General features: G+C 36.2%; 1 protein-coding gene across 7 annotated transcripts in view; it reads right to left on the bottom strand.

Annotated features, from left to right (window-relative positions):
• The window catches only part of LOC128217046 (uncharacterized), a 67205-nt gene that overhangs the window by 14212 nt on the left and 25696 nt on the right, over window positions 1-27297 (bottom strand). For 4 of the 7 annotated variants that reach the window (XM_052923871.1, XM_052923866.1, XM_052923869.1 and 1 more), the window contains exons 2-4: window positions 17372-19444; window positions 16887-16982; window positions 15359-16457 (exon numbers count right to left, since the gene is read on the bottom strand). In XM_052923871.1, coding sequence (XP_052779831.1) covers window positions 15359-16457; window positions 16887-16982; window positions 17372-19430 — 3254 coding nt within the window. In that variant the 5' untranslated portion in view covers window positions 19431-19444. Of the gene's footprint in view, window positions 1-15358; window positions 16458-16886; window positions 16983-17371; window positions 19445-21833; window positions 21954-23320; window positions 23475-25174; window positions 25195-27297 lie in introns of those variants that run through there. The other 3 variants (XM_052923872.1, XM_052923868.1, XM_052923870.1) reach the window with 3 other exon arrangements.

Here is a 27297-nt window from a genome sequence, read left to right as displayed (position 1 = left end):
AACCTGCATCAATACAAAGTGTCACCATGCAGCCAATGACATGACTGGAAATTTGGCATCACATGCTCAGAACTGCATGGTACACCTTACAACACAACCTGCATCAATACAAAGTGTCACCATGCAGCCAATGACATGACTGGAAATTTGGCATCACATGCTCAGAACTGCATGGTACACCTAACAAAACAGCCTCCATCAAAACAAAAGAGCAGATGATGACATGACTTGGCAATTCCATGTGAAGTAATAAAACAAATCTATAAAATTTCAGTTATTTAACCTTTTAACAAAATTAGAAACTACACACTCAGTTAAAACTCTCAATCAACCTAACTGTCTGATGTTTATCTAAGACCCGTGTAAATTTCTAGATGGGGCCTGAAAATCAAATGGAATGTTATCAAATGATCAGAGTATTCTGCAAACATGAATCCACTTGAAATCACATGAATACTTGAAAGATAAGACTGAAATGAGGAACTCTGTATAATTTGTTTGCAGACAGAAGAACAAGTTTAATGAGCAACACCCAAGTCATTGAGAGCTTCCTCAGTGAAAAAGTGCACAAGTAGTTTGCAATGCAAAAGAAGAATGGAAATTGTGAGTCACTTCTCTTTTACAAGTTTCTATTGTCAACTTGTAAGGCTAATGTTATTTCAGTGAACAGATTCAGTTCAAACATTAAACATTATTATTTTTACAACCATTGTGAAGAAAGTCATGATTAACTTATACTAAGTCACTCTCAGACAGGACGTTGCGCGAGAGTGTGGTCTTGTGTGGTGGGGAAACCGGAGCAACCGGAGAAAACCACCTTGTCCAGCTTTGTCAGCATCAACAAAACTCACATCCCTCCAGGCTTGGAATCGAGCCCGGGAGGTCTTGGTGAGAAGTGAGTGCGCTATCCACTGCCCTAACCGGCAACCAGTTGAACAGTTTTTCATGTTACTCTTTTCGTTTATATACCCACAACATGATGTATTGAGATTAGTATTACAAGTGGTTTTAGGCAAGTGTATACTTTTAATCATGAGTGTTGCAGATGGAGTAACAGCTTTCATTAAGTGAATAGTGTTGTTCTTTATCTGCACGGTAGTTAAAGAATGGTAACGCCCATTCAACTTTACCATTTCAACATGGGAGTTATAATGTGTAGACGCAAAATAACACTGACTCGCACATGGAATAACAGCAGTTATTATTTGCAAACCAAGTTGTTGTCTTTTTAACCATGCTGCTGTAAAACATTTCCAAATGTGTTCACTGAACCAAATGACAATGGTCCCACCACTGCCGCCTTTGGCCTCTACAATTTCTATTCCTGCTGATGCCTAGGAGAAGGCCGAGTGTGCCTCCTGTGATTGAAGTCCATTGGAGAGTTCACCCCACTACCTTTTTTATGACTGCTCCTATAATACTTAATACTGCTACCATTATTGCTTCTTCCTCTGGTATTTTGTATACTACCTTGACTACTTCTAGTACATCTATGAATTATACCATCTTACTTCAACCTAACAAACTGCATGATACCAACAATGATCCTCTTTTCAAAGGGCATATCAAAACTGTTTCAGCGAGAGAGATGGGACTTGTAACACTTACAATGGCATTTTAACAGGCTTTGTGTTAATTTTTTATGCCATGACAATGACGCAATACTTCCATTAATATTATTGCTTATGAATGAGAAGCGAACATTTTAATTAAATTCTTAACACTTAAATTCTGTATCATCAAGCACTAACAAAAACTGACTGATTAACAATGAAAAGTACTTAAAGCAACAATTAGCTTATGAGATCTCATAAACATGATGTTTTAATGTACTTCATTTTCTAACATCTGGGGGACTTATAAAAAAAAAACTAGTACTTCTTTAACAAGAGCACATTAAAGGGACTCGCTCATATTTAATTTTTAAGGCACCTTAATTTTTTTCCCAGTTAAATATTGCATCTGAAAACACTTATTTTATAAAAAAAATCATTTTATATGAAATTGCAGTAAATATAAAGAGAAAGAAATGTTCTGGTGTTTGTTGGGTGTGAACCCAAGCCAGTACAGTCAAGTATAAAATGGAAAACTGACAACAAAACCTCCCGCCCACAAGGATTAAAACACAAATTTAAGGATAACTTAAGTTTTAAACTTTTTATTAATTCCCATTTCTAACGCCTTCCAAAATCATGGACTTCAAAGATAATTATTTGAGCATATATCAACATTTTTTGAAAGGTTCCAGATGCCATATGCAGTATCTTAATTTTAAGTTTTAACACTCCTTGTGATTTGCCACACTTTATTTCATCATACAAAAAAGAATGCATTTTACAAAAACATGAGTGTGACCTTTTAAATATCATAAAACATGTGCTCTAAAAACTGGGTTAATTATCTTCACAGTCTGGGACTGAAGTTAATTCCCTGTGTATATATAGAATTCGCCAATCTATTCAGTGGAGAAAAAATAAGAAGGAATAATGTAGAATGATGTTGTGTTAAAAGTAGCTTAACAAAGATGACTCATCATTTTCTAAAGCTAGAAAAGCAGTTTATGGAAACACATCAAGCAGTTAATGCAAAATGCATGACAGCCTGGCAGAAAACTTGCATTTATCTTGGAGATGATGGTAAAACATACTGCAGAAGAAATATTTGAATTGATTTCAGTTCGGAGGGAATGGCCCTCAAATGGCATTGAAATGTTTGGATGAACATCTTTGCTTTTTTATTTAATTCCTCAAGTGAAATGTTGAATCATTTTTAGTCATGCCTTTAATTCCAAAAAATCTCCCATACACATGAACTTACAGATGAATGAGCGGATTGATACGGATCCCAAATGATGAGACTTACATAGGAACTGTGGAAACAATCCAAGATCTTGGAACATTGCATCTCGCAGGATATACAGCTTCTTAGAATGACATTTACGAGTGTTGTTTTGCTACATAAAACATCTTATAATGTATATTGGTGTTTGCATTTGTATGGGCCGATGACAATCAAGCTAGGTTTTTCAAATTCTCTGTTCATTAATTTTACGTAGGTTTATTCTACCCATGCACCAAAATAAAAGAGAATAATTCAGTCAGTCTATAATTCCACCAAGGCTTACACTTGTTAAACTAGTGTCAGGAGTAAAAGGTAACATATACTTGCATGGTGATTGCATTTTTATACGCCCGAAGGGTCGTATTATGTTATGGCCTCCATCGTCTGTCCGTCTGTCCGTCCGTTAGCAATTACGTGTCCGGGCCATAACTTGGTAACTAATAAAGCGATTTTCAAATAACTTTATACAAATCATCACTACATTAAAAGGATGTGTCGCGCGCAATTTCCAGGTCCATACCTCAAAGACTAGAATCACCATGGGGGTGCGTTAGCAAATCCGTGTCCGGGTCACAATTTGGTCACTAATAAAGTCATTTTCAAATAACTTTATACAAAGCATCATTACATTAAAAGGATGTGTCGCGCGCAATTTCTAGGTCCATACCTCAAACACTAGAATCACCATGGGGGGGGGGGGGGACGTTAGCAATTCCATGTCAAGGCCATAACTGGGTTAACTACTAAAGCAATTTTCAAATAACTTTATACAAATCATCTCTACATTAAAAGGATTTGTCAAGCATGCTTTCCAGGTCTGTACCTCAAAGGCTAATTTCACTGGGGGGCGTTAGCAATTCCGTGTCCTGGCCATAACTTGGTAACTAATAAAGCGATTTTCAAATAACTTTATACAAATCATCACTACACTAAAAGGATGTGTCGCGCGCAATTTCCAGGTCCATACCTCAAAGAGTAGAATCACCATGGGGGTGCATTAGCAAATCCGTGTCCGGGCCACAACTTGGTCACTAATAAAGTCATTTTCAAATAACTTTATACAAAGCATCATTACATTAAAAGGATGTGTCGCACGCAATTTCTAGGTCCATACCTCAAACACTAGAATCACCATGGGGGGGGGACGTTAGCAATTCCATGTCTAGGCCATAACTGGGTTACTACTAAAGCAATTTTCAAATAACTTTATACAAATCATCTCTACATTAAAAGGATTTGTCAAGCATGCTTTCCAGGTCCGTACCTCAAAGGCTAATTTCACTGGGGGGCGTTAGCAATTCCGTGTCCAGGCCACAACTTTGTGTTACTACTAATAAAGGAATTTTTAGAAAACGTGTCCTAGCCACAACTTTGTAACCAATAAAGCAATTTTTAGATAACTTTATACAAATTATTGCTACATTAAAAGGATGTGTTGTGAGCACTTTCCAAGTCCTGCTACTTTTAAACTTGTATTCTCAGCTAAATGTTTATTAAAGACCTCAAGCCGAATCTTCTTCGGGCGTATAATGCTCTGTTTCGCGGTGCTCTTGTTAAACTATCTGCCCATGCGCGCAGGTAGTCTTAAGACCACAAACTCCAAAGAACTACTTCTATTCATGTCGGTTTAACTCATTTTTTTGTCTCAATGCGCTCTATGTTTAGCAGAATGACGTCGAAACCATAAAAATAGATTGGTTGTGTTGCAGTCCGAGTATGAGTTTTTGCTTGTTCGGCTATTTCCGCGCTGTAATTATGTATCCCGGCGTTTTATTTTTAGCAGAATATAACTATTTTTGTTATGAGACAATGGTAATGAAGAATTTTTCAAATTTTGTGTTCAGTCAATTTACGTAGATCTATTCTAACAAATGCACCAATAAAACCAAATAAGTCCAATCTTGACAATCTATAGAGAAGCTGGCTAGCTGTGGACAACCTGTATACAAACTGCACACAAATTCTCTTTTCTGTAAATCGCAAAAATTAAACTCAATTAAGCGTCCAATTCCTAAAAATTAACAAACACATGAGCTGAATGAGAGAATTATGCACCAGTCAATTGTAACCACGGCTCCCCCAGGTGCAAGGGTATACCTGAGATAGCCGGGGAAATGGGCCCTGTTTTTACCTTTCAGGTGGCCCCGCAGTGCCGGGTGAATGCGGTGGTTTTGTCTTCGTGCAAAATATAGCGGGGAATGGGCCTTACCTAGGGTCCTTGGGTGCGGGGGCATTTAGCAGGGATTTTAACATCTGTTCGTACCCACAGGGCGGAGCTTTTACCCGGGGTTGACTGGACCGAAAGTCCCCACTATTCCCCGGACCTGGGTGGGGGGGGGGCGTGGTTACAATTGACTGGTGCATTAATTGACAACACAAGTGATGACATTACATCGTTACTGTGGAAACTGTTCTCTGTAACATTGCATCTTGCAAGTTATAAAGCTTCTTAGCGTGATATTTATGAGTGTTGTTTGTTACAAAAAAACTTTCATTACATATAAATCTTGCCACAAAACATGTCTTGTACTAGAATTACGATGGGTGAGAGCCAAAAGGTTGTACGTGACATTAAATAAAGAAGTAGATAGAATGTTTTAACCCCTCAATTTGCAGCGATGAATTTAGTTCAAGCAATTGTTGATGATGGCTCTAAACACTATCTATTTGATAAGAAGGTGCCAATGATCATGTGCTTATACCCCTGCATTGTAATCAAAGAATATCTTATTGTAAGAGAGCATTTTCACAAAACATTATTAAATGTATGCCTTATTATTCTCATTATAAAATATCTTGAATATTTCCATACTATCATTGTATGGCTCATTCCAGTATTTCACTATGTTCAGCTGCTGGTTGAAGCAACAAAAAAAGCAGACACCGTAATTAAAACATACAGCACAATGCAGACATCCATAAAACAAAGACTGCATAAAATCTTCCTAAAACTGACACTGTTAAAAATTATTTCTACATATTATTCTGGAAGACATTCAGCTTGAATTCCAAGCACGAATCCTGATAAATATTAGGTAATAAAGTGTGACATTTTAGGATCTTTTCTGTAAATTATGCCAAAACACTTCAACCCTAAAGCTTTTAATGAACAACATAATTATAAACACACTTCCTCAAAAAAATCTGGATTTTTTCATTCCAAGAATATGAACACATTTGCTGAAAAAAGTTTATCAACAATAACGTAGGAAAAGGTATCATGGAAGCCTACAGAGGGGACACACATTTCATGGAAGCCAACAAAGGGGACACACATTTCATGGAAGCCAACAGAGGGGACATACATTTCATGGAAGCCATCTGAGGGGGCACACAATTCAATGAAGCCAACAGAGAAGATACACATTTCATGGAAGCCAACAGAGGAGACATATTTCATGGAAGCCAACTGAGGGGACACACATTTAATGGAAGCCAACAGAGGGGACACACATTTCAAGAGAGCCAACAGAGGAGACACACATTTCATGGAAGCCAACAGAGGAGACACACATTTTATAGAAACCAACAGAGAGGACACACATTTCATGGAAGCCAACTGAGGAGCCACATATTTCATGGAATCCAACAGAGGGGACACTCATTTTAAAGAAGCATACTGAGGGGACACACATTTCATGGAACCACCTGAGGAGACACACATTTTATAGAAGGCAACTGAGGGGACACATATTTCATGGAAGCCAACAGAGGGGACACACATTTCATTGGAGCCAACAGAGGGGACACACATTTCATAGAAGCCAACAGAAGGGGACACACATTTCATAGAAGCCAACAGAGAGGACACACACTTCAGGGAAGCCATCTGAGGGGACACACATTTCATAAAAGCAAACAGATGGGAACACACATTGCATGGAAGCCAACAGAGGGGACACACATTTCATGAAAGCCATCTGAAGGGACACACATTTCATGAAAGCCAACAGAGGAAACACACATTACATGGAAGCCAACAGATGGAACACACATTTCATGGAAGCCAACAAAGGGGACACACATATCATGGAAGCCAACAGAGGCCACACATTTAATGGAAGCCAACTGTTGGGACACACATTTCATGGGAACCAACAGGGGGACACACATGTCATGAAAGCCAACAGAGGGGACACACATTTCATGGAAGCCTACAGAAGGGGACACACATTTCATGAAAGCCATCTGAAGGGACACACATTTCATGGAGGCCATCTGAGGGGACACACATTTCATGGAAGCAAACAGATGGGACACACATTGCATGGAAGCCAACAGAGGAGACACACATTTCATGGAAGCCATCTGAAGGGACACACATTTCATGGAAGCCAACAGAGGGGACACACATTTCAAGGAAACCATTTGTGCTTTGAGTATGCACCAATATGACAATAGTGCAGATTATTGTGACAAAAGCATGGGTGCATTGCAGTCATTTGTTACATAAATGTTGCATAAATTATGTTAATGGACTATAACCATGGTTCTGTTTATGTAAAAAATGATACTCCGGCTGATATATCTCCCCCAAAGCTGATAAAAATGTTCATGAAGGATTGAGACAGGTGCTTTGAATTTCGCTTATTTCAGAGATAAGGAGGATACATGGAAGATGGGTATTTAATGACTGCCAGGATTCCAGGGGCATTGGATCTGGGCACTGAAGCATATCTCTAAGACTGTATGATTGAGTATTAATTTCTAATTTTGACAAGAAACACCTTCCAATGTTTTCATTCCATGCCCATCTCTGTATTCATAACATTTTCCTGGTGGCTTATTTACTTTGAGAAGTCAATTTCCATGTTTTTCATCCCAGTAGACATATCCGATCCATCAGGCCTATTTTCTTTAGCAATATGGCCCAACCTTCACCTCTCACTAGCTTAACTGTCTGCCAGTTTTTACAACATGTCAGTTTTTGCCGACATAATACGAATGTCTGCTGTGCGTACATAATTTATTGACATATTTTTCATTAAAATTGCTTTTTGTTATGTTTTTTCTCTTACGCGCTTTTTGAATTGTGATGTCTGTGAACAATGGGAAAACATACGCAGTTAAAGTTTGTTTTCAGCCCTTTTATTTTTCAAAGTTGGCCTGAAATTCGGCGCCAATCAAAATTCCACAAAGAAAACTATTTCTATAAAAACTAAAATTATAATACAAACATTTTATTCCAACTCTTACAAAAGTCAACCAGTACAGATGTATTTTAATGCAGTCTCTTATTCTTAAACAAAGGATCTTTTAAAAGAATGCTTTGCTTTGTTTCTTTCTTTGATATACAAAGGTAAAATCACAATTTCAGGCATTTTTTGCTGTTTTAAATTTCACTATCCTAAGGGCCGTCTGGCCCCATTAAAAAAAGTGCTTATTATAGAAATCTCTTTAAGAGCCAGTATGGAAGCAAAAAATCTACATCATGAGCCTTGAAAACCACGGAAGTATTACAGACATTGCCAAACAGTCAACACGTCTTACAGCAACGGAAAAGGATGCCAATTTTTGTGTGCTGTTATTTTTGTCGATCTAGGAGTAATACATCAAACAAGTATTTCAGCAATTGTCATGGAAATTACTGTACATTATAATATTTTGCCAAAATTAACAAAGTTTTTTATTTAATAATTGCAATTAATATCCTGTAAAACTGAGTCAATGAACATTACTCATGAAACATACAGCTTTTACAAATTATTCTTTATAACACATAAATGGCTAATAGATTCAAGATTATGACTTTTAAATTGTTACAAATACCTAATTTTAAATTCATCCTAGAAGCAATTTGGCTTGATATCAAATAAATTCTTTTTTGGCTCATCAGAACAAATCCCCATCTGGATAAGGAATACAGGTGAGTTGAACAGCCAGATAAATCAATATTTTTTGCACCTGATTCTTGGAAATGAAGTTAAAAATTCCCATATTTCAGGGGGGTTTTATGACACAACAAAGGCTTAAAAGAGAAAGAAAACACATTTTGAATGCATGTATATCATGGTTGGTGTCACTCTAGGAGTTCAATGCTTTCTTCAATAAAAATGAAGATTACTTCTCAAGGGTAATGTTCTCTAATCATTGGTGATTCATCTGCACTGCTTGTCCGATTGATTTTCAAACTGTTGATTTTTTTGATTTTTTTTTATGAAAAAAGGTCAAGGGAATAGCAAAGGCATTGACTGTCTGTCCAGCCAATCCCAGGTTTATATCCCTGCCAAATGCCCCTGCACCCCAGGGACATCCTAGGTTAAAGGCCCTTTCCCAGCGCGAAAACAAAACCATCGCATGGTTACAATTGACTGGTGCATTAAACCAATGATTTCAAGCAAATATTAAATAAGTTTTTGGCTTTGATCATCCAAAAGACTCATTTTGAGGACTGCTATGTTGGTAATAGAAGAGAAACTTATAATAAACAGTCTTTAACCCAGTGTACCTGGTTTTATGAATCCATCCAAATAATGCCAGCAATTGTTTCAATTAGGCCACCCAGAACAATGCCTGGTAACTTAACCTGGTATTATATATTATGAAACAAACCTGGGTTGTTCTGGAATGTAAAGGAACAGTATTTTAGATTGTCTATACATAGAACACACTTTTAAATAATCGATAATACAAATTGGTTTAAAACTTCCCAAACTTCCCAGTTATGATCATCCTTTTCCTATACAAAGACACACTTACTGCTATATAAAGGAATATTTTGGTAGCCTTTAAAAAACAGTAGCCATAAAGACAAATGACCCGTTACTGATGTGAGCTGCATTTACCACCAAAATTTATTGGGTAAACCACTTGTATACCACTGGTATATCACTAGTACAAGGTACTACAAACCTCTATTCATAACAAATGGCATTGCCAATGTCCATGAAGTAACTTCCTGCAATAACACAGAGTAGCTTCTGTAATGGTGGTCTGTGTCAATGATATTTCTGAAATGTTGGCCTGTATTAAAGAAGCTAATATAAAATGATGGTCTGAATCAAAGACACTTTCAGAATGATGAGCTTAGTCAAACCAACTTCTGAAATGATGCTCAGTCTTAAGGGAACATCTGAAATGATGTTCAGACTTATGTTGGTCTGTGTCAAAGGAGCTTCTGTAATGTTGATCTGTGTCAAAGTGGCTTCTGAAATGGTGGTTTGTGTCAAAGTAGCTTCTGAAATGGTCTGTGTCAAAGGAGCTTCTGTAATGTTGGTCTGTGTCAATGTGGCTTCTGAAATGGTGGTTTGTGTCAAAGGAGCTTCTGAAATGGTCTGTGTCAAAGGAGCTTCTGAAATGGTGGTCTGTGTCAAAGTGGCTTCTGAAATAGTTGTCTGTGTCAAAGTGGGTTCTGAAATGGTGGGTGTCAAAGTGGCTTCTGAAATGGTGGCCTGTGTCAAAGGAGCTTCTGAAATGGTGTGCTGTGTAAAAGGAGCTTCTAAAATGGTGGTTTGTGACAAAGGAGCTTCTAAAATGATGTTCAGTGTCATAAACCTTCCAAAATGATGGTCTACGGAAAAGGAACTGCTGAAGGTATGCTCAATGACAAAGAAGTCTTTGAAAAGATGTTCTAAGTGAAACAAATTACAGTACTGTTCTGTTTATTTTCCAGACACTATAAAAATATTTAGTGCTATACACCAGACAGAAAGTACACCAAAACTTTAAGCATCTTTAGGACTTTCAACAAGGGCTTAGCTGAGATAACAAACTTAATCAATTTAATGGGTGAAAATAGTTCATACATTAAGTTAAGCCATGTACTTTATATCTAATCTATAATGATGTATGAGTCAGAGCTCAATCAAAACATAAGGTTAGATTTCTCCATAAAATGGAGTAAGGTAGAACAAAATATTAGAGGAATTTCAAGCCAAATCAGATTTTATCATGTTAATTCATTTTATACACATATTTAAGGTATATAAAGGTAAAGCTTAATATGTTACAGTTAATAGCAGGTGAATCAGCTGTACTTGAGATACTTTTGTGAATGCAAATTAGTGTTAAATGTTCATACAAATGGATTTGGGATGATAATCCTTCATGTAGCCTCAGTTACTGGGTATAACCTGTGTACTGTGGGAATAAATGGTGAGCTAGGTATACTGTATTTGGTGCTTTCTTCCACCATATGCTGAAAGCAAATTGACCATGTCATGGTTGTTTTAAGGTTCTGAAGCCTTAAAGAATAAGCAAACATCTTGAAGCAAAGACATCCTAAGCAAACTTGTAGACCTAAAAGCACAATTTACATTTGCCAATATGAATACTCACTCGCAGATTTTATGCTTTCAAAAATGTAAGAAATTGCAAATCTAAGACTAGTTTTTTTTTTAATTTTCACTATGATTATGCAATGCACCTGTCAATTGTACCCCCTCCTCCCCTCCCTCCCCCCCTCCACCCGGTCAGGGGAATAGCGGGGTCTTTTGACTTTAGGTCCAGCCAATCCCAGTTAAATTCCCCACCATGCAGGGACAAACTGCTGGTAAAATCCCCACCAAATACCCACGCACCCTGGAAACATCCTAGGTAAGGCCCATTCCCCGCTATCCTCAGCGTGAAAACAAACACTACTGTTGGGCAACTTGAAGGTAAAAACATGGCCCTGGACCAGGGGGTGCCGTGGTTACAATTGACTTGTGCATAACTTATGCTTTTCATAAAATAAAGCATTTTCTGTATTATTTTTCAAAAAAATGTTTACGGTAGAGCGGTACTGAGCTTTATTTGTTAAGAGATAAACTTTTGATGATGTTTTATCATTGTTACATTCCTTTTACATGAAATCATTTGATGTTATGTCTGACACTATTAATCAAGAATGAGCCCCTTTTAGCTTGAAGGCAGACATTGAATCTCATGAAAAAATATTATAATATGCATGCAAGAAATTCCAGTAAACAAAAGAAACTGTTAAAACAGAAGGCATCAGAAGGATAATCCTCGGGTGTGTTCCATTTGAGAAGAATGTGTTTTGAGGCTTCAGCTGTCAGTTGTCTTATCAAACTGATCGTTGCACCTGGATATTTTACTGATAAGGAATGGAATTGGCTTCAAACCGGTTTACACAGTTATGCTAGTGAATCGGTGGGGTGTCATCTTAATCAAACACACCCTGTTTACATTACAGATGATAGGAACATTGAAATGCCATCTTTTGGAGGAAAAGGTACTAAAGTAAATATTCAATAATTTAATCATAAACACCTTCATAATCACTACTTTTATTGCAATAGCCTTGGTAAATCTTGAGCAACTCATTGGAAAACATTGGCCAATATCTGTCCACCAACTTTTACAGCTGTTTTAGGTCAATGACCAGAACTAAGTAATAGATAGATGAAATGAAGTAAGATCTTAAAGATTAAGAATCATCGAAGTCAGCATAAACTATAGCCTTTCGTAATCATAAAGATATTACTTCAGGTCATCTAACTGACTTAGAATACAATCTCATTGGCTGACACACTGCAAACACAAAATCTGACGCAGGGAGTGTGTATTGGATGAGTGGCAGTTGGTGGACCTTTAAACACATATGGAAGTCGAAATACTTAATGAATAGGCCTAGCTGGTACTTAAAGGCCTATCCGTAATTTTATTGGCTGAAAGTATAGGCTGTATGATAAGTTCTGGTGGGGTGAAAGGGCAAAAATATTATATTATGATGCCAGTACACCAACTCACCTTTCAGCTTTAATTGTCTTGGAAATCATGTTTTGACATTTAGTTTTAGCTGTTTTTGAGGCAAATAACATAGGCTTTGGACTCTTAGTAGTTAAGGCCTCTGTGACCTAAAAAGCATTTGGTTACAAAATGGGCACAGTCTGGCAATATATAATATGTGAAATTTTAACCACACCGAACCATCAATGTCAAGGTTACCAACCAAAATCAGGAAAACCTCAAACCCAGCCATGAACTGCATGATCTGCCAGCCTCACCAACACAAATTAGACTCATGATCCAAAGTGCAAGTCATTTTTCCTCATTTAGTTATGTCATGAGGATTTAAACTCAATCACCAATCTACCATCTGGTTTCACTTATTTCAGAAGTTCTCAGGGGAAATATTGTTGCTGTAAGGACAAACAAAATTAAATGTGGTTGATGGCTTTGAAATCTTAGATATTCTGAGTTTATTCTGGTGGATTGATATTTTTGTCATTTATGAACAAAGAACTTGTTGCTTTATCAAAAATCATGTGTAAATTAATGTCACATGTATTTAGTGTTGCACTAATACAAGTTCTTATTTTTTCTTTAAATTTATAATGATTTGTTGAAATAATTCAACAATGGTCTAGCTGATAATATAATTTAAGACATCAACAATTTATTGCAAAAAGCAACGTTTATTGCAAAAAGCAACGTTTATTTAGTTTGTGTGTTGTTTTTTAAATGATTACAAACAGCCCTATGTGCGAAAACATTCAACAATCTAACCGAAATACTAGAAAATTCATGTAGGAGGAAATCCTTCAAAATAACAAATCAGAAAAAGAATTTGTGCAACTGTTTCTTCCCATAATAAAAAATGAAAATTGAGACTAGAACTAATCCAGAATGTTCACTAAATGTAATTCAGATATTAAGTATATTATCATATGTTTCATACTTGGTGCCAGATATTAATGGTAATGAATTAATGTTACCGAATGAGACCCTTAGCCATTATGCTTCTGTCTGCATCAAAAGCCCCTCTTCACTGCCCCTAATTCGTTTTTAATGCGGAACATGCACGGGGACCCCTTATAGTTCTGCATTTGTTATGAAGTAACAGCTGCTCCTTTCTACTCCTGCTTGAGTAGGTTTCACATTTTTGTCATAAGAGAGATTTCACAACTGATTATGTAAACAAAGAAAAGACCTTGAATTTAGATGAAAGGGGTGCTTAACATTTTTTTATGGGTTCATTATGTGATGTTAGCAGATTTTATGCATAGCATTTGGAAATCTGGAAATGCATATCCTCGCAAAATATGTACATAACTTCGACAAACATTTTTTTTTATAGTTGAGGAACCTTTATTGGCATTTTTTTGCTATTATCAAAACAAATGCAGAAGCGTAAAAAAGATCTCTGAAAAAGAGCACTTTCACTTCACAATGGGTGAAATAACTGATTATATATAACTTCCTAGAAATTTTCCACAATTAATGAACTGAGTAATGTTAACAAATGACATAATCAACTATACATTAATGACACAATCAGTTAATAAGAGACCTCATTTAACAAACCGGTTAGCAAGCAGACATTATTGGCAATAATTTATTACCCAAATAAAACATTAAGTGGTTCTTATTACTCTATTCTAAATGGAATGCAAATCAGACCAATTAACATGACACAAACGGTAGCCTTGGGAGCATTGCCAAGCCTTGTCACTTTGTCGGAGGAGGTCACAGTAGTCAATGGTGTTGTTGTTGAGTTTATAAAGGACTACACGCACCTTTTAATGCCTGCATCAAATTTCGAAGCCAAAGGGGGAGTTTTGCCCCCACTGCCGACCGGTTGATATTCACCAAACGAGTAATTTTGTACCCAAAATGCCACAGACAGTAGTCCCAGTGGTTGGAATTAGCACAAGCCCACAAGCCCTGCACTGGTCAAATGCTATCCGGGCTTGCTGCAATTCAGGATTTTATATAGCAGGGCTTGTGAAGAATGTCGAATCCAAGCACTAGTGTTCGAATTCGGAATTGTTCACTTACAGTCTAATTTCGCAGACCGTAGTCCATCAGACTAAATTTAGTCCCTATCATTTGTCAATTAAAATACCAAATAGCTTTGTATTAATTTTTATGACCATTAGTGATTACAAGTTAATCTATTTGGTAAAGAGTACATAAATATATGTTTACACTCTTTCTTGAGACATACTATAAACTAGATATTTTTATCTGATTGAGACTTAATAAATTTGAACTAATCTGATAAAGGGTAATTTAGGAAGCTACCATACGTTTGTGACTTTACCTTATTAAGGCTAATTGGCTGTTAATGTTATTAGTAAACAATGAAAAGAATATCACATAAAATCCTGTAGCCTTGGTCTTACATGAACACTTAACAATAATTAGCTCAAAGATGAGTATGGGTACTTCAACAGTCATGATTGCAAGTAAACCAACAGTTGAACAACAGTCATGATTGCAAGTAAACAGTTGAAGAGGCTCATTGAGACACTTCAAAGATGCTCAAGTCACAATCACAATGAACCTATTAAAAGTACATGATAGAAAAATCAGTCATGAATGCCAATTAGTAATTATGTCGTAATGGGATCATCTTATCAATGTACAAGTATCATGTGATAATTTTTTCAAATAAATATTTGAATTTTCTGAGTAGATCATTCATGTTAAGATTTCTAAAAGCTAATGCTGTTCATAGTAAGTTTCTTTTACTTTCCAAGTAAATTTAAGTTGTGACCTTCATTCAATATTCAACTGATTTTCTTGATATTTCAATTTTTTGTTGTACTCTTGTATCATTTAAACTTACTTGTGTGTTGCCACAACGCAGCTATTGTCTCCTCCTGTTGGTTTCCGTGGTAACGGAATGGGGCCCCACATTTGTAGAATTTGCTCAGGCATTATGCAAATCCTCGTCTCAAAATTTCCTGGCATCATAAACAGCATAGTGGGACCTTGTTTGGGTGGCTCAATAGTCGCCGAAAACGTTGCTTTGAGACTATGTTCCGTATCAACATCGATAGTGACAGTGTTTGTAAGATTTGACGAATCATTCTTGTCCATTGGTATTCCTTCAATTACAGGCATAAGGTTAAACATTTGTTGACCTAATTCTTCATCATGCCCAGCACAAGCGAAACCAATCTGCTGGGACATATTGAAGTTGATTCTATCATACTCTTTAGTATCGAACACAAAGTGTGCCAAGCCCTTCTTTGTATTTTCAAACTCAACCTTTTTCTTGTTTCCCTTAAATTGCTTAATCATTGGTCCTTCCCTCTCGTTAGCGCCAAATGCAAGCTTCACACTGTATTTATTAACCTCCTCTGGAAGATCTTCGACTTGAACCCTATCTAAATTTACTGTCGCCTTTTTCGTACTGAATGTGTACGTTTCTTCTGGATCTATGAGAGACATTCTCTCACACAGAACTGGTGGCTCACCACGGAACATGGCTCCAAAAGTGGTGAAAGTATCGTCAAAATGCTGCTTCCATAAGTCCCTAGTTTTCTGGTCAGCTCGCACTAGGGTTGAACCTGGAGCTCTATTATTCACTGAATCATCATGGACAAGCATTTGACCAAGAACTTTAGTCGTGTCGTGTTTATAAACTCCCGGATGCAGCATGTGCGTGTGCCACATCAAATCAATATCGTAACATGGGACCAAAACTTCTGTAGAATTTTGATGCTTCAAGAACAGGAATCGCTGGTATCTTTTCTGTGCTGCCTTCAAAAAGTGCTTATCATGGAAGTGGGACAACGAGGTCTGGTAAAAGAACACACGCTGGCGTGTGATCGAAGCAAAGATATCATACGATGACTTCTGGACATAGTCTTCCTCAGGTATCTCCTGCTCAGCTGGCTCTGGTGTGGGCTCCGGGGCTGGGGTGGGCTCTGCTGGGGCTTCTGAAAATTAAATAGGATCCTTTTTTATAATTTGTATTATATGAAAACTTATTTAATTATGGTAAGAGATACATGTTTCATCATTATATTGATTTATAATCAATAATGCAGCTTCAAACATAACGTCAATGAAATTTTACTGCTCAAAAATGGGGCTCAAAATTTATACCACAAAAATGGCATTCAATGCAAGCTCTGCACAGTTAAAATAAAAGTCAGACTTACTTCGAGGGCCATATTCAATAACCAATTTTATTTAACTTAAACAACAACTACAATTCTGCAAATCAGATGTGTCTTATGTCTTGGACCTAATAACCCCCAAATCTAATGCATGGCCAATGTTCGTACCAAGTTTGATTACTATACCCAATGGTATTTCCTTTGTGTCTGCCATGCTTGTCACAAAAAGTATGTGCCTTCCGTTACCTGTATTTGGCTTGTCTCCATCTGTCTTCTCAGCTGTTGGTTCAGCAGGCTGCTCTGTGGGGGTAACTCCTGAAGCCTCTGGGGCAGGGGCTGCCACTACAATATTATGCCACTAATTAAAATAGTGATCACACGTGTCATAGTATGGTTTATACGCATGTTACAGATATATTAACTTAATGACTACATGATAAATACAAAACCTGTCTATGATCTTTAGGAATCTCCTGCTTGAATAAGCAGATTTGCTTAAAATTTGGAATGTCAACAATATTTTCAGGAGCATAGATACTTGAACTTCTTTTCCTTCATGAAAAGAGGTATGAGGTTGTAAAAACTCAGAGGGCATCTTAATCAAGGAAAGGAATAAACGAATATACATTTAATTTGGTTCAACATGATTGTACTAAAAAGCAAATATATGCAAAAACAATAAATTAATTTCATTTATTTTAAGAAACGCCTGTATATGTTTATCAACTCACCAGCATTTTCAGTTTCTTTGTTTTCACCTTCAGCATTTTCTCCCTTTTCAGTCTCAACATTTGCATTGGTTGCTTCCGCTGTTTTCTCATCCGCTTTTTGCTCTTCAACAACTTTTTCCTTATACACAAGGTCAATCTCGAAAGGCTCTTTCGGATATTTTGCATGCCAATATTTCCTAGACTTCTCTAAGGCTTTAGTTCTATCCTTTTCACTCAATAATTTATGGTCAACTAATAATCCAACTTGTGCTCTGCTATCTGCCTCATAAGCCACAGGGGCTAGCATATGACAATGCCATACCCACTCTATATCCCAAGGGGCGGTTAAACATTCTTTCTTATGCTCAGCAGCAAGTGGAAGCCAAAATGCTTCATACCTCCGTATCGCTTTCTTAAAAAGCCACTCTTCATATAATCCAGGGTTATTATTCACCGTTTTCAAGAAATGCAACTGCTTAATAGATCCTTCAATCAGATCTGTACCAAACTTAATCTTATTCTTAAAATTTTTCTTATTAATTTTCTGCGAGACCTGTGGACTAGATATCTGTTCCCCCTCAGCTATTTCTCCAACAGACGTTGTAGAAGGACTACCAGGTGGACTAGCAGGAGGGCTTACATCCTCTTCAGGTTCCATATGTACTTGTGGAGCAACAACAGCAACTGGTTGAGATGGTGGAGGTACAATCTCTTGCTGAACTTGTTGTGGCTCCTGGTTCACTGGAGCCAGTGGTTTCGGTATTGGTGCTGCTTCTTGTTCTTGCTTCTGGGTTTCTGGTTGTGGAAGAACAACGGCTACATTTTGATTCATGGGTGTTGGTGACTCAAGGGATTGACTAGAATCCTTGCTAGGGGAAGACCCACCACTGACCCGCCTTAAAGGAATGCTTTCATCCAAAGGTGGTGGAGGAGCTGGGGTCTCGTCTACAAGAGGTGGTGGTGGAGGTGGTGGAGTTTCTTCCACCTCTTCTTCAGCAGGTTTGTTATCAACAACAATGGCGGGTTCAGAAAATCCCATTTGTGGCTGTGTTTGTTCAGGCTCAGGTTCTGGAACATCTTCAACTGGTACAGTCTCTTCTACCTGAGATGGTACCTCTTCCTCTTTTACTTGCTCTGGTTGTACAGGAACTTCAGGTTTTGGTTCTACCGACATTTCATTTTGTTCTGATATCTCATTTCTTTGTACATCTTCTTCAACAGCTGTTTCCTCTTGCTCATCCGGCAGTGAAATCTGTGGAATAATTGTTTCAGGTTCAGATACAGATTCAACTGGTTCAGCAGGTTCTACTTCAGGTTCTTTTTGTTCTGGAACAGTCCTTTCCACTGTTGGTGGCACTGGTGGTGCAGCTTCTCCAAATTCTATCAACTGACAATCACTCTGAAGATCTTCTTCACCAGTCTGCTTTTGTGTATTTACCACATTGACATATGACTCTTCTTCCAAACCACCATCAGACACAAGTTCCTCTTCAGAAAAATCTTCAACAATCCTTGGGGGCAGCTCAAGAATATTGTCAACACTTTCTTTATCCTCAATAGCATCTTCATTATCACTTACATTCATAAGTTCATCATTATTATCCATACACTGGTCATCAACTTCTTCTGGGTCAACACTAGACTCAAATGCGGGATTTGCATTGGTATCCACTACAGGGTCAACGCTAGATTCCAAATTTTGGTCAACACTAGAATCAATCCCCTCTTCTTGTGGATCAGCCATTGGAGGAGGAGGTGGTAGTTCAGGAACTATTTCGGGTACTTCTTCAGGGGGTGGGGGAAGATCATCCCCACCCATTAAATCCACATCACCGTCATCAGCACAGTTTATATCAGGATCATTCTCACAATCACCATTAACTGGCACTTCACTAATATCCTCCTCAACGTGATCACCATTTAATCCATTATTTTCTACTCCGTTTGACATCTCCATAACTGGCTTACTCACTCCATTTGTTAAGTCAGAATCAAGAGGCTCAATGTCAGCATTGCCATTAACAACTGGTATATCCTTAGTTACAGGTATTGGATCAAGGGCTTGGTCTGTTTCACTCATCTTGTGCTTTTATTCTGAAATTATTTCAAAATTTCACTTAAAATCATTGCCATTGTATAGCCAGTATGGAAATTATCTGTCACAGAAAATTATTATGAATTATTATCTCTAACACAATATTATATTATGGATACTTTCTGTTACATTAAATTATTTTTTATATTACGTATGGATATTGTCTGTAACACAATTATATTATGGATTTAATCTGTAACACAAAATTATATTATGGATTTAATCTGTAACACAAAATTATATTATGGATTTAATCTGTAACACAAAATTATATTATGGATTTAATCTGTAACACAAAATTATATTATGGATTTAATCTGTAACACAAAATTATATTATGGATTTAATCTGTAACACAAAATTATATTATGGATTTAATCTGTAACACAAAATTATATTATGGATTTAATCTGTAACACAAAATTATATTATGGATTTAATCTGTAACACAAAATTATATTATGGATTTAATCTGTAACACAAAATTATATTATGGATTTAATCTGTAACACAAAATTATATTATGGATTTAATCTGTAACACAAAATTATATTATGGATTTAATCTGTAACACAAAATTATATTATGGGTATACTATCTGTTAGACAAAATTATATTATGGATATAATCTGTTACATAAAATTTAATTGTATTTCTGATATTATCTTTCCCATAAAACAGGAATCTTGATTTGAACAAATTGGAAATCATGCACAGCAGTTAACTATGAATAATCCTACAAGAATTGATGAAACTGGTCCATTACTCTTAGAATCCATAATTGGAGCAATTTTTGTAAGCAGGAAATTGACAGGAACATGTAAATACTTAAATGCTTAATGCAGAATGCTAAAACACTGATTACAACTCCTTCTTAGAGAATCAATGGGCATTTTAAGGGCTTGTATTTTGTTATCAGGGCTCATATTCCAGTTATCTCCTGACAGAACTATCTGTCAGTTCCACAATCAATTAATGGAAAAATCAATAAGAATGACAGTGATGTAATTAGGAGCAGGCATCTCATATAGGGAATACAACATTGGACCACAGTTAATAATTGGACTATTTGTTGTTTCCACAAAAAAACCACCCAAATGTTTTAACGCCTTATCTTTGGTCACATTTCCATCATGTTGTTTTTCATTACGAAATTCACATATTATTAAATATACTCTTTATTTCCACCCTAAAGAGATCTATATGTTAACATTTTAAAGCTGCACTCACACAGATTAAACTTTTTGAAAACTTTTTATTTCTTGTCTTGGAACAAGTTATTTTTTGCGAAAATCCATGGAAACCAGCTATATAAGACTGCTGACAAAAAAATTGATGGCAGATTTTTATATTTAAGTTTAAAAATTGATGTTTTATGCATTTCTCTTAAACCATTTAAGTAACGGTTTAAGCCATAAAACATTATTTTTTGAACTGAAATATGCATATCTACGATCTGATTTTTTGTCAGCAATCTTATATCACGGTTATATCATTGGTTTGCAGATATTTACGCAAATATTTGCTCTTTCCAAAACAAACAATAAAAAAGTTGTAAAAATGGTACCGGTATATCTGTGAGAGTGCAGCTTTAAGTTGATCATATACAATCCATACATCAATACAAACATTAGGTACACAAATTAAAGCAATGAATTCATTATCATGTTATAATTGGTAAACATGTTTGTGGTGAAATACTGAGTGACAAAGAGCTTTATCTTGTCATGGACATTTATAAGTCTGCAAATGATCATGCCACTGAAATAACAAGTAGCGTTATTGGAAGCAGTAATGTACAAATGTGTGAATGTTCCATGCAGTCATTGGGTGATTCTGTTTTCTTCGTAATAAGTAATACATTTTCACAAGGTTTTGTTTATGAATAATTTAATCATGGTTTGCCTTTTTATTCATTGTATTTTTTGTACTACATTTTGCAACATATGAATAAAAACACATTTTTGTAATAAACCCCGGAAATAATTAATCAAAAATGTGTTATAAAAAATGTTATTCCCCTCATAAAATAGGCAACTAATTAATGGAATATTAGTTTATGTTTTCAGGAAAAAAAAGCACATTCCAAATGAATATTTAATGACTAATAAACAATCATAAATCCATCACAATTTTCATTGGCAGTAAAATAGATAATTCTACATGTTTTCAGAATAAAACTGTATCACAACACGTCATAGCCATTCATTTGTTAAGTTTCCAGATCCTCATTCAAGTTTTGATTCATTATTCTATTTAATATTTATGAAATACTTAATATTTACAACTTTTTCCATAATCACAATGACCACAAGGAATATAATAAATTGCCATTTTGAAAAACCCTTCCATCACAACAAAAAATGAGAGAGAGAAAACCTCACAAACCAGTAAAATTTTATTCCTGTAGTGTAAGGCGTTCAAATTTCTCTTGAAAATTAACAAAAATTAACACACACTTTAAAACCAATCCCTATAACATGTCTGGTTCCCCTTGGAGCATGAAATACCGAGATTCTTCTGACATTTGGGCACCTTATCACACAAATCATTTTTCAGCATCTCAGCGTCTGTTAGGCCAAACAAAAGTTATGTGGTTTTTTTGGGAATATTACAACTTTCCCTTAAATTCCATAAGTGCTTATTTGAGCCTCCTTAAAAGTCCATGAATTATTTGGAAATAGGACATTTTAGCAATCAATTGATATATTTGTTATTTAAAGACTTAAGCTTATTTCATTGATAGAAAGAAGTCAGTATGGCGGCGCCTAAAAACCAACATGTGTTTCAGCCAGAGTGATGGGCCTTGCTACAAATGTATATAAGTATTTTCTCGGGCAACATGTGTACCAAGTTTCATTTAAGTACCTTGAATGATTTGAGTTATGGGTTAGGTTTATGTTGAACGAAGGCAACACCATCAATACCAAGACTATCACATAATAAACCTTTTTTTCTTAGCAAAACAGATAAACTGTTGTTGAATATGTGCTTGTCTATTAGTTTGTTAAAAATATATCTAAAGACATTTAATGCTTTCAGTAAGTACTTAACTTACAAATTCTCATAAAATGTATGTAAAAACATGTAACATTATAAAACATTATATCACTGCTGAATTACGAATCTATAATAGTAAATAATATCAGACCTTGGTGCATTAATAAGTCACGTAACATATTATTACGAACACACAAATTGTATATATGCCATGTGATCCATGGACCTGGTTTATAAGTCTAAGATATGATTTTAACAATAGAGAAAATCGGTGAGTACCAAACTTGTGCATGTACCATTTATCCCATATGTCACTAATAACCAAACATTTACAAACATAAGGCCCCTAGAAGTGAGTTGGGATCACCAAAAGGCACAAATAGGTCCCATCAGGGCCACAGCAGGGGGCAGATCATATAGCCATGATTTGCTGATAAGATAGAATTGGCTCCTGTTGCCATGGAAACGGAGCACTTTGACAGAAAGTGCTTTGGCTTATCATGCTGTTATCAAAAGCATGTCAGAATCCATGATGTTTTCAAACACCCTTGTTGAAATACTCAACAACTCTCAAAACAGGCCATTATTTTTTCATCATCATTATCAGTGATATTATGCTTAATAATGGCGAATCTTTGTCAAAATATGAAAATGGCACAATTAAAATATTTTTGCATCATTAAAACATGTTTTATAATTGTTGTAGTATTGATAATAAAATAGCAAACTATGATTAATTAAAACCTATATCAGATTTAAAAGAAATGTACTGTATTTTCGACTATATTTAAACTCAAAAACTTTTCCCCAGAAAAGACTGCTTTTGTTCAAATAATTTTAGCCCAAGATTTCAAAGCATTTGCACAGCAACATACCATCTTCCTTATAAAATCCACATTTGAAACTATGCACATGTAACAATAATGTACCAATTAAGAAAAGTATCAAATATCCTTTATGATGCTTAAATCCACACAAATATCCAAAATAATTACACTTTCGTTGGCATTAAGCAACCCAGGACCTAAGATTTAGTGCCAGGCTCCTCAAATTCAACAGACATCCTGACTGGCACAATTTTCCAGTAGCTTGAGGATATTGGAAAACATGGTATGGAAATCCTTGTATGAGAACCTTGTTCAATGATATAATGGGGTTATATTGAAGGGACTCGCACAGGTTTTTGTAAAATGCACTTTTTCGTATGACAAAATTAAGTGTGGCAAATTATTAGAAGTGCTAAACTAAAATACTGTAAGCTGGAACTCTTCAGCAAATGTTGATATTTGCTTAAATATTGTTTTTGAGACCATAAGAGAGGGATTTGTTGTTGCGTGATTGGTTGATTGACATTATCATGTGATGTTATCAATGTATTGTTAAAAGGTCAAAATATCCATCACTTTTGTATAAGTCCTGGTGTCCTAGTGATTAAAGGGTATGTTTTCTAAAATTTTCTTCATCACCATTAAAACAAAAATACTTTTTAAACTATATTTGTTTGTTTTTCTGCAATGTTGATATCACAGAGTAAAATAATAATAAAATAAGTGCTTTCAGATGCATTACTGGGAAAGCTAATTTATGGTCCAAAAAAATGAGCAAGTCCCTTTAAGTACATTGATGGAACACAAGAACATTTTACTCAGCTTGTGTAATGACAAAGACAGACTCAACTTTTCACAGTACATGCAGTTTAACAAAATTGGTGATCATTCCTTTTAGTATTTATTTTTCAATATATTTCACAGAATATAAAGCCTATCCATAATATAAATAATAATGTAACGGTCCGTTTTAGGCGGTGGATGTGCATTCATAGTATAACATTCTGTTATAGACAGAATTATGTTCATAGTACGTATGTTTACTTGGTTGGTAATATGCAAAAAAGAAAAGCCGTGTGTGTGGATTAAGAATTTACTGTATATATAAAGACCAGTGGACCCCTTCAGGGTCGAACATGCTTTTCTCTGAAGGGATCTTTAAATGCGTCTTTGACGTGGCACTTTACAATACTAGAAAAAGGTTACCAGGTAACTGTTTTTATTCACTTATTTACATGACTGAACAAAAGCAAACAATAGGATAATCCAATATATTCACTTTTAAGCCTTTTTAGACAACCAATTATTCCTTGCTCAAATAATTCTGGGCCTATTTCAATAAAGATTGTAAGGCTGAACATTGTAAATTCTCAGGCAATTTTTTTTATAAATATAAAAGGACATTTATTACATAGATCTGCCTGTATGATTAGCATTTCTCTATAAGAAGTGTATTAAGGCTTAATTATGACTACCGGGGTAGGATATTTTATTAAAAAGAATCCCCTGGTTCAAACCATATGGCCATAGGTAAATTCTTCAAATATCTTTACAAAAACATGAGTATGCTATTGAATTTGCAGTGTAAGAAAGTAAAAAAGGCAAAATAATTATTTCCTCATTAATTTTCCAAACCTTCCAGACATAATCAACCAACCCATGATTTAGAATATGCCAGTCTGATAATTTCTCAGCATCCAGAATCAATATGGGAGAATCCTAATGGAGCAATATACAGCTCATGGTTCCAAAAGTTCCTATTTGATCTTTCCAGTTGATGTGTAATAGTTTCTAGTCAAACTGTATAAAGTATGTACATAAGTTCACACTATGAATGTTTGAAGCAGCGTTGTCCAGCATTTGGAAAGACTAAGAAACGAGCCCAAACGTTGGCAAAATTACCTTCGCAAGTAGGATTCTTTACAGTTACCACTATACACATTTTTCATCCAGCGCACATCAACTTTTACTAACGTTTTACCGCATTTGACTGATTTTGCTAGTGACTGGTAGCATTTGCCAGCGTTGTATATATATATATATATATATTTTCTATTAGTGTTGGCAAACTTATGCAGATATGGTGTATGTGCAGCTGTCGCCAACTTAGTTCAACTGAGATGAACTCAGTACAGGGTTAGCTGAAGTTACCGTACTATTGGTGACGTCTATAAGAAGTAGCTTAAACCGTTTAAGGATCCGTTGTCCAAAGTTACACGTTCGCTGTGGAAAGTTCGCCTACGCTAGCCCCTTTCATTACCATTGCATTCATTTTGTTACATACCCAATGCACAAGTCTTCGGCTAAGATTACAACCGCCAGCCAGCATCTCAGTCACCTGATTTGCCAAAGGTGTCCAACTTAGGCAAACTTTGTACGACTTTATGAAGCGTTCAAGAAGGCTTACAAATGGAGCACAACATACACAAGGTTTATTTCCAAATGTCAACAAAGTTTTTATGTATTTAAATTTTTCAACAAACACAATGTTCGATAGCGTACGCCAAGGAACATCAACTTTTATAAACTTTTAACAACTTTTACTAGCACAGCTGGACGTTTGCCCAAACATCCTTAAACGTCTGTCCGAACATCATAGTGTGAACCCAATTTTACTAGGATGACTAAAATCGATGTTTGACCAATTGACCTTTTCATTAAAAACTGAAATTTGACCAATTAAATTTTAGGTTAAAAAGCTATATTTGACCAATTGACTTTGAGATTATATATATAATATAATAATTTCACTTAGAAACTTCATAGAATGAGGAGCATACGGATCACAACAAAACAAAGCATTACAAAAACTAGAGATTGCTTTTTTGAAAAAGCGCATGTCTCCCCCATTGTGTGGTCGTAGGTGAGAAATAATCAATGATGGATCCCAAAATCAATAGGGGCCATCAACTAGTCATGACTAACTGGCATACCAAGTATGAAGTTCCTGGGTGTAAACGTTCTTGAGTTATTGAGCAGAAACCGGTTCTTCACCTCAAGGTCAGTGACCTTGACCTTTGACCAACTGATTGCAAAATCAACTAGACATCATGACCAACCTCACTTCAAAGTTTGGTGAACCTAGATCAAAGCATTCTCCTGATATTGCACGGAAATATTTTTTTACATTAGAGGTCACAGCGACGTTGACCTTTGACCTTGTGACCCCCCAAAATATAGGAGTTTTCTAAACCTCATGATCAACCTCCCTACCAAGTTTGGTGAACCTAGGTCAAACCATTCTCAAGATATTGAGCGGAAATGTTTTTTACATTGGGGGTCGCCGCGACCTTGACCTTTGACCTAGTGACCCAAAAACAATAGGGATCTTCTACACCTCATGACCAACCTCCCTACCAAGTTTGGTGAACCTAGGTCAAACCGTTCTCAAGATTTTGAGCAGAAATGTTTTTTATATTGGGGGTCGCCGCGACCTTGACCTTTGACCTAGTGACCCCAAAAACAATAGGGATCCTCTACACCTCACGACCAACCTCCCTACCAAGTTTGGTGAACCTAGGTCAAACCATTCTCAAGATATTGAGCGGAAATGTTTTTTACATTGGGGGTCGCCGCGACCTTGACCTTTGACCTAGTGACCCCAAAAACAATAGGGATTCTCTACACCTCACGACCAACCTCCCTACCAAGTTTGGTGAACCTAGGTCAAACCATTCTCAAGATATTGAGCGGAAATGTTTTTTACATTGGGGGTCGCCGCGACCTTGACCTTTGACCTAGTGACCCCAAAAACAATAGGGATCCTCTACACCTCACGACCAACCTCCCTACCAAGTTTGGTGAACCTAGGTCAAACCATTCTCAAGATATTGAGCGGAAATGTTTTTTACATTGGGGGTCGCCGCGACCTTGACCTTTGACCTAGTGACCCCAAAAACAATAGGGATCTTCTACACCTCATGACCAACCTCCCTACCAAGTTTGGTGAACCTAGGTCAAACCATTGTCAAGATATTGAGCGGAAATGTTTTTTACATTGGGGGTCGCCGCGACCTTGACCTTTG

Source organism: Mya arenaria, chromosome 14 (genome assembly GCF_026914265.1).
Source record: "Mya arenaria isolate MELC-2E11 chromosome 14, ASM2691426v1".
NCBI lineage: Eukaryota > Metazoa > Mollusca > Bivalvia > Myida > Myidae > Mya > Mya arenaria.
Note: the sequence above shows the minus strand (reverse complement) of the source record. Positions and strands in the feature narration are given on the sequence as shown.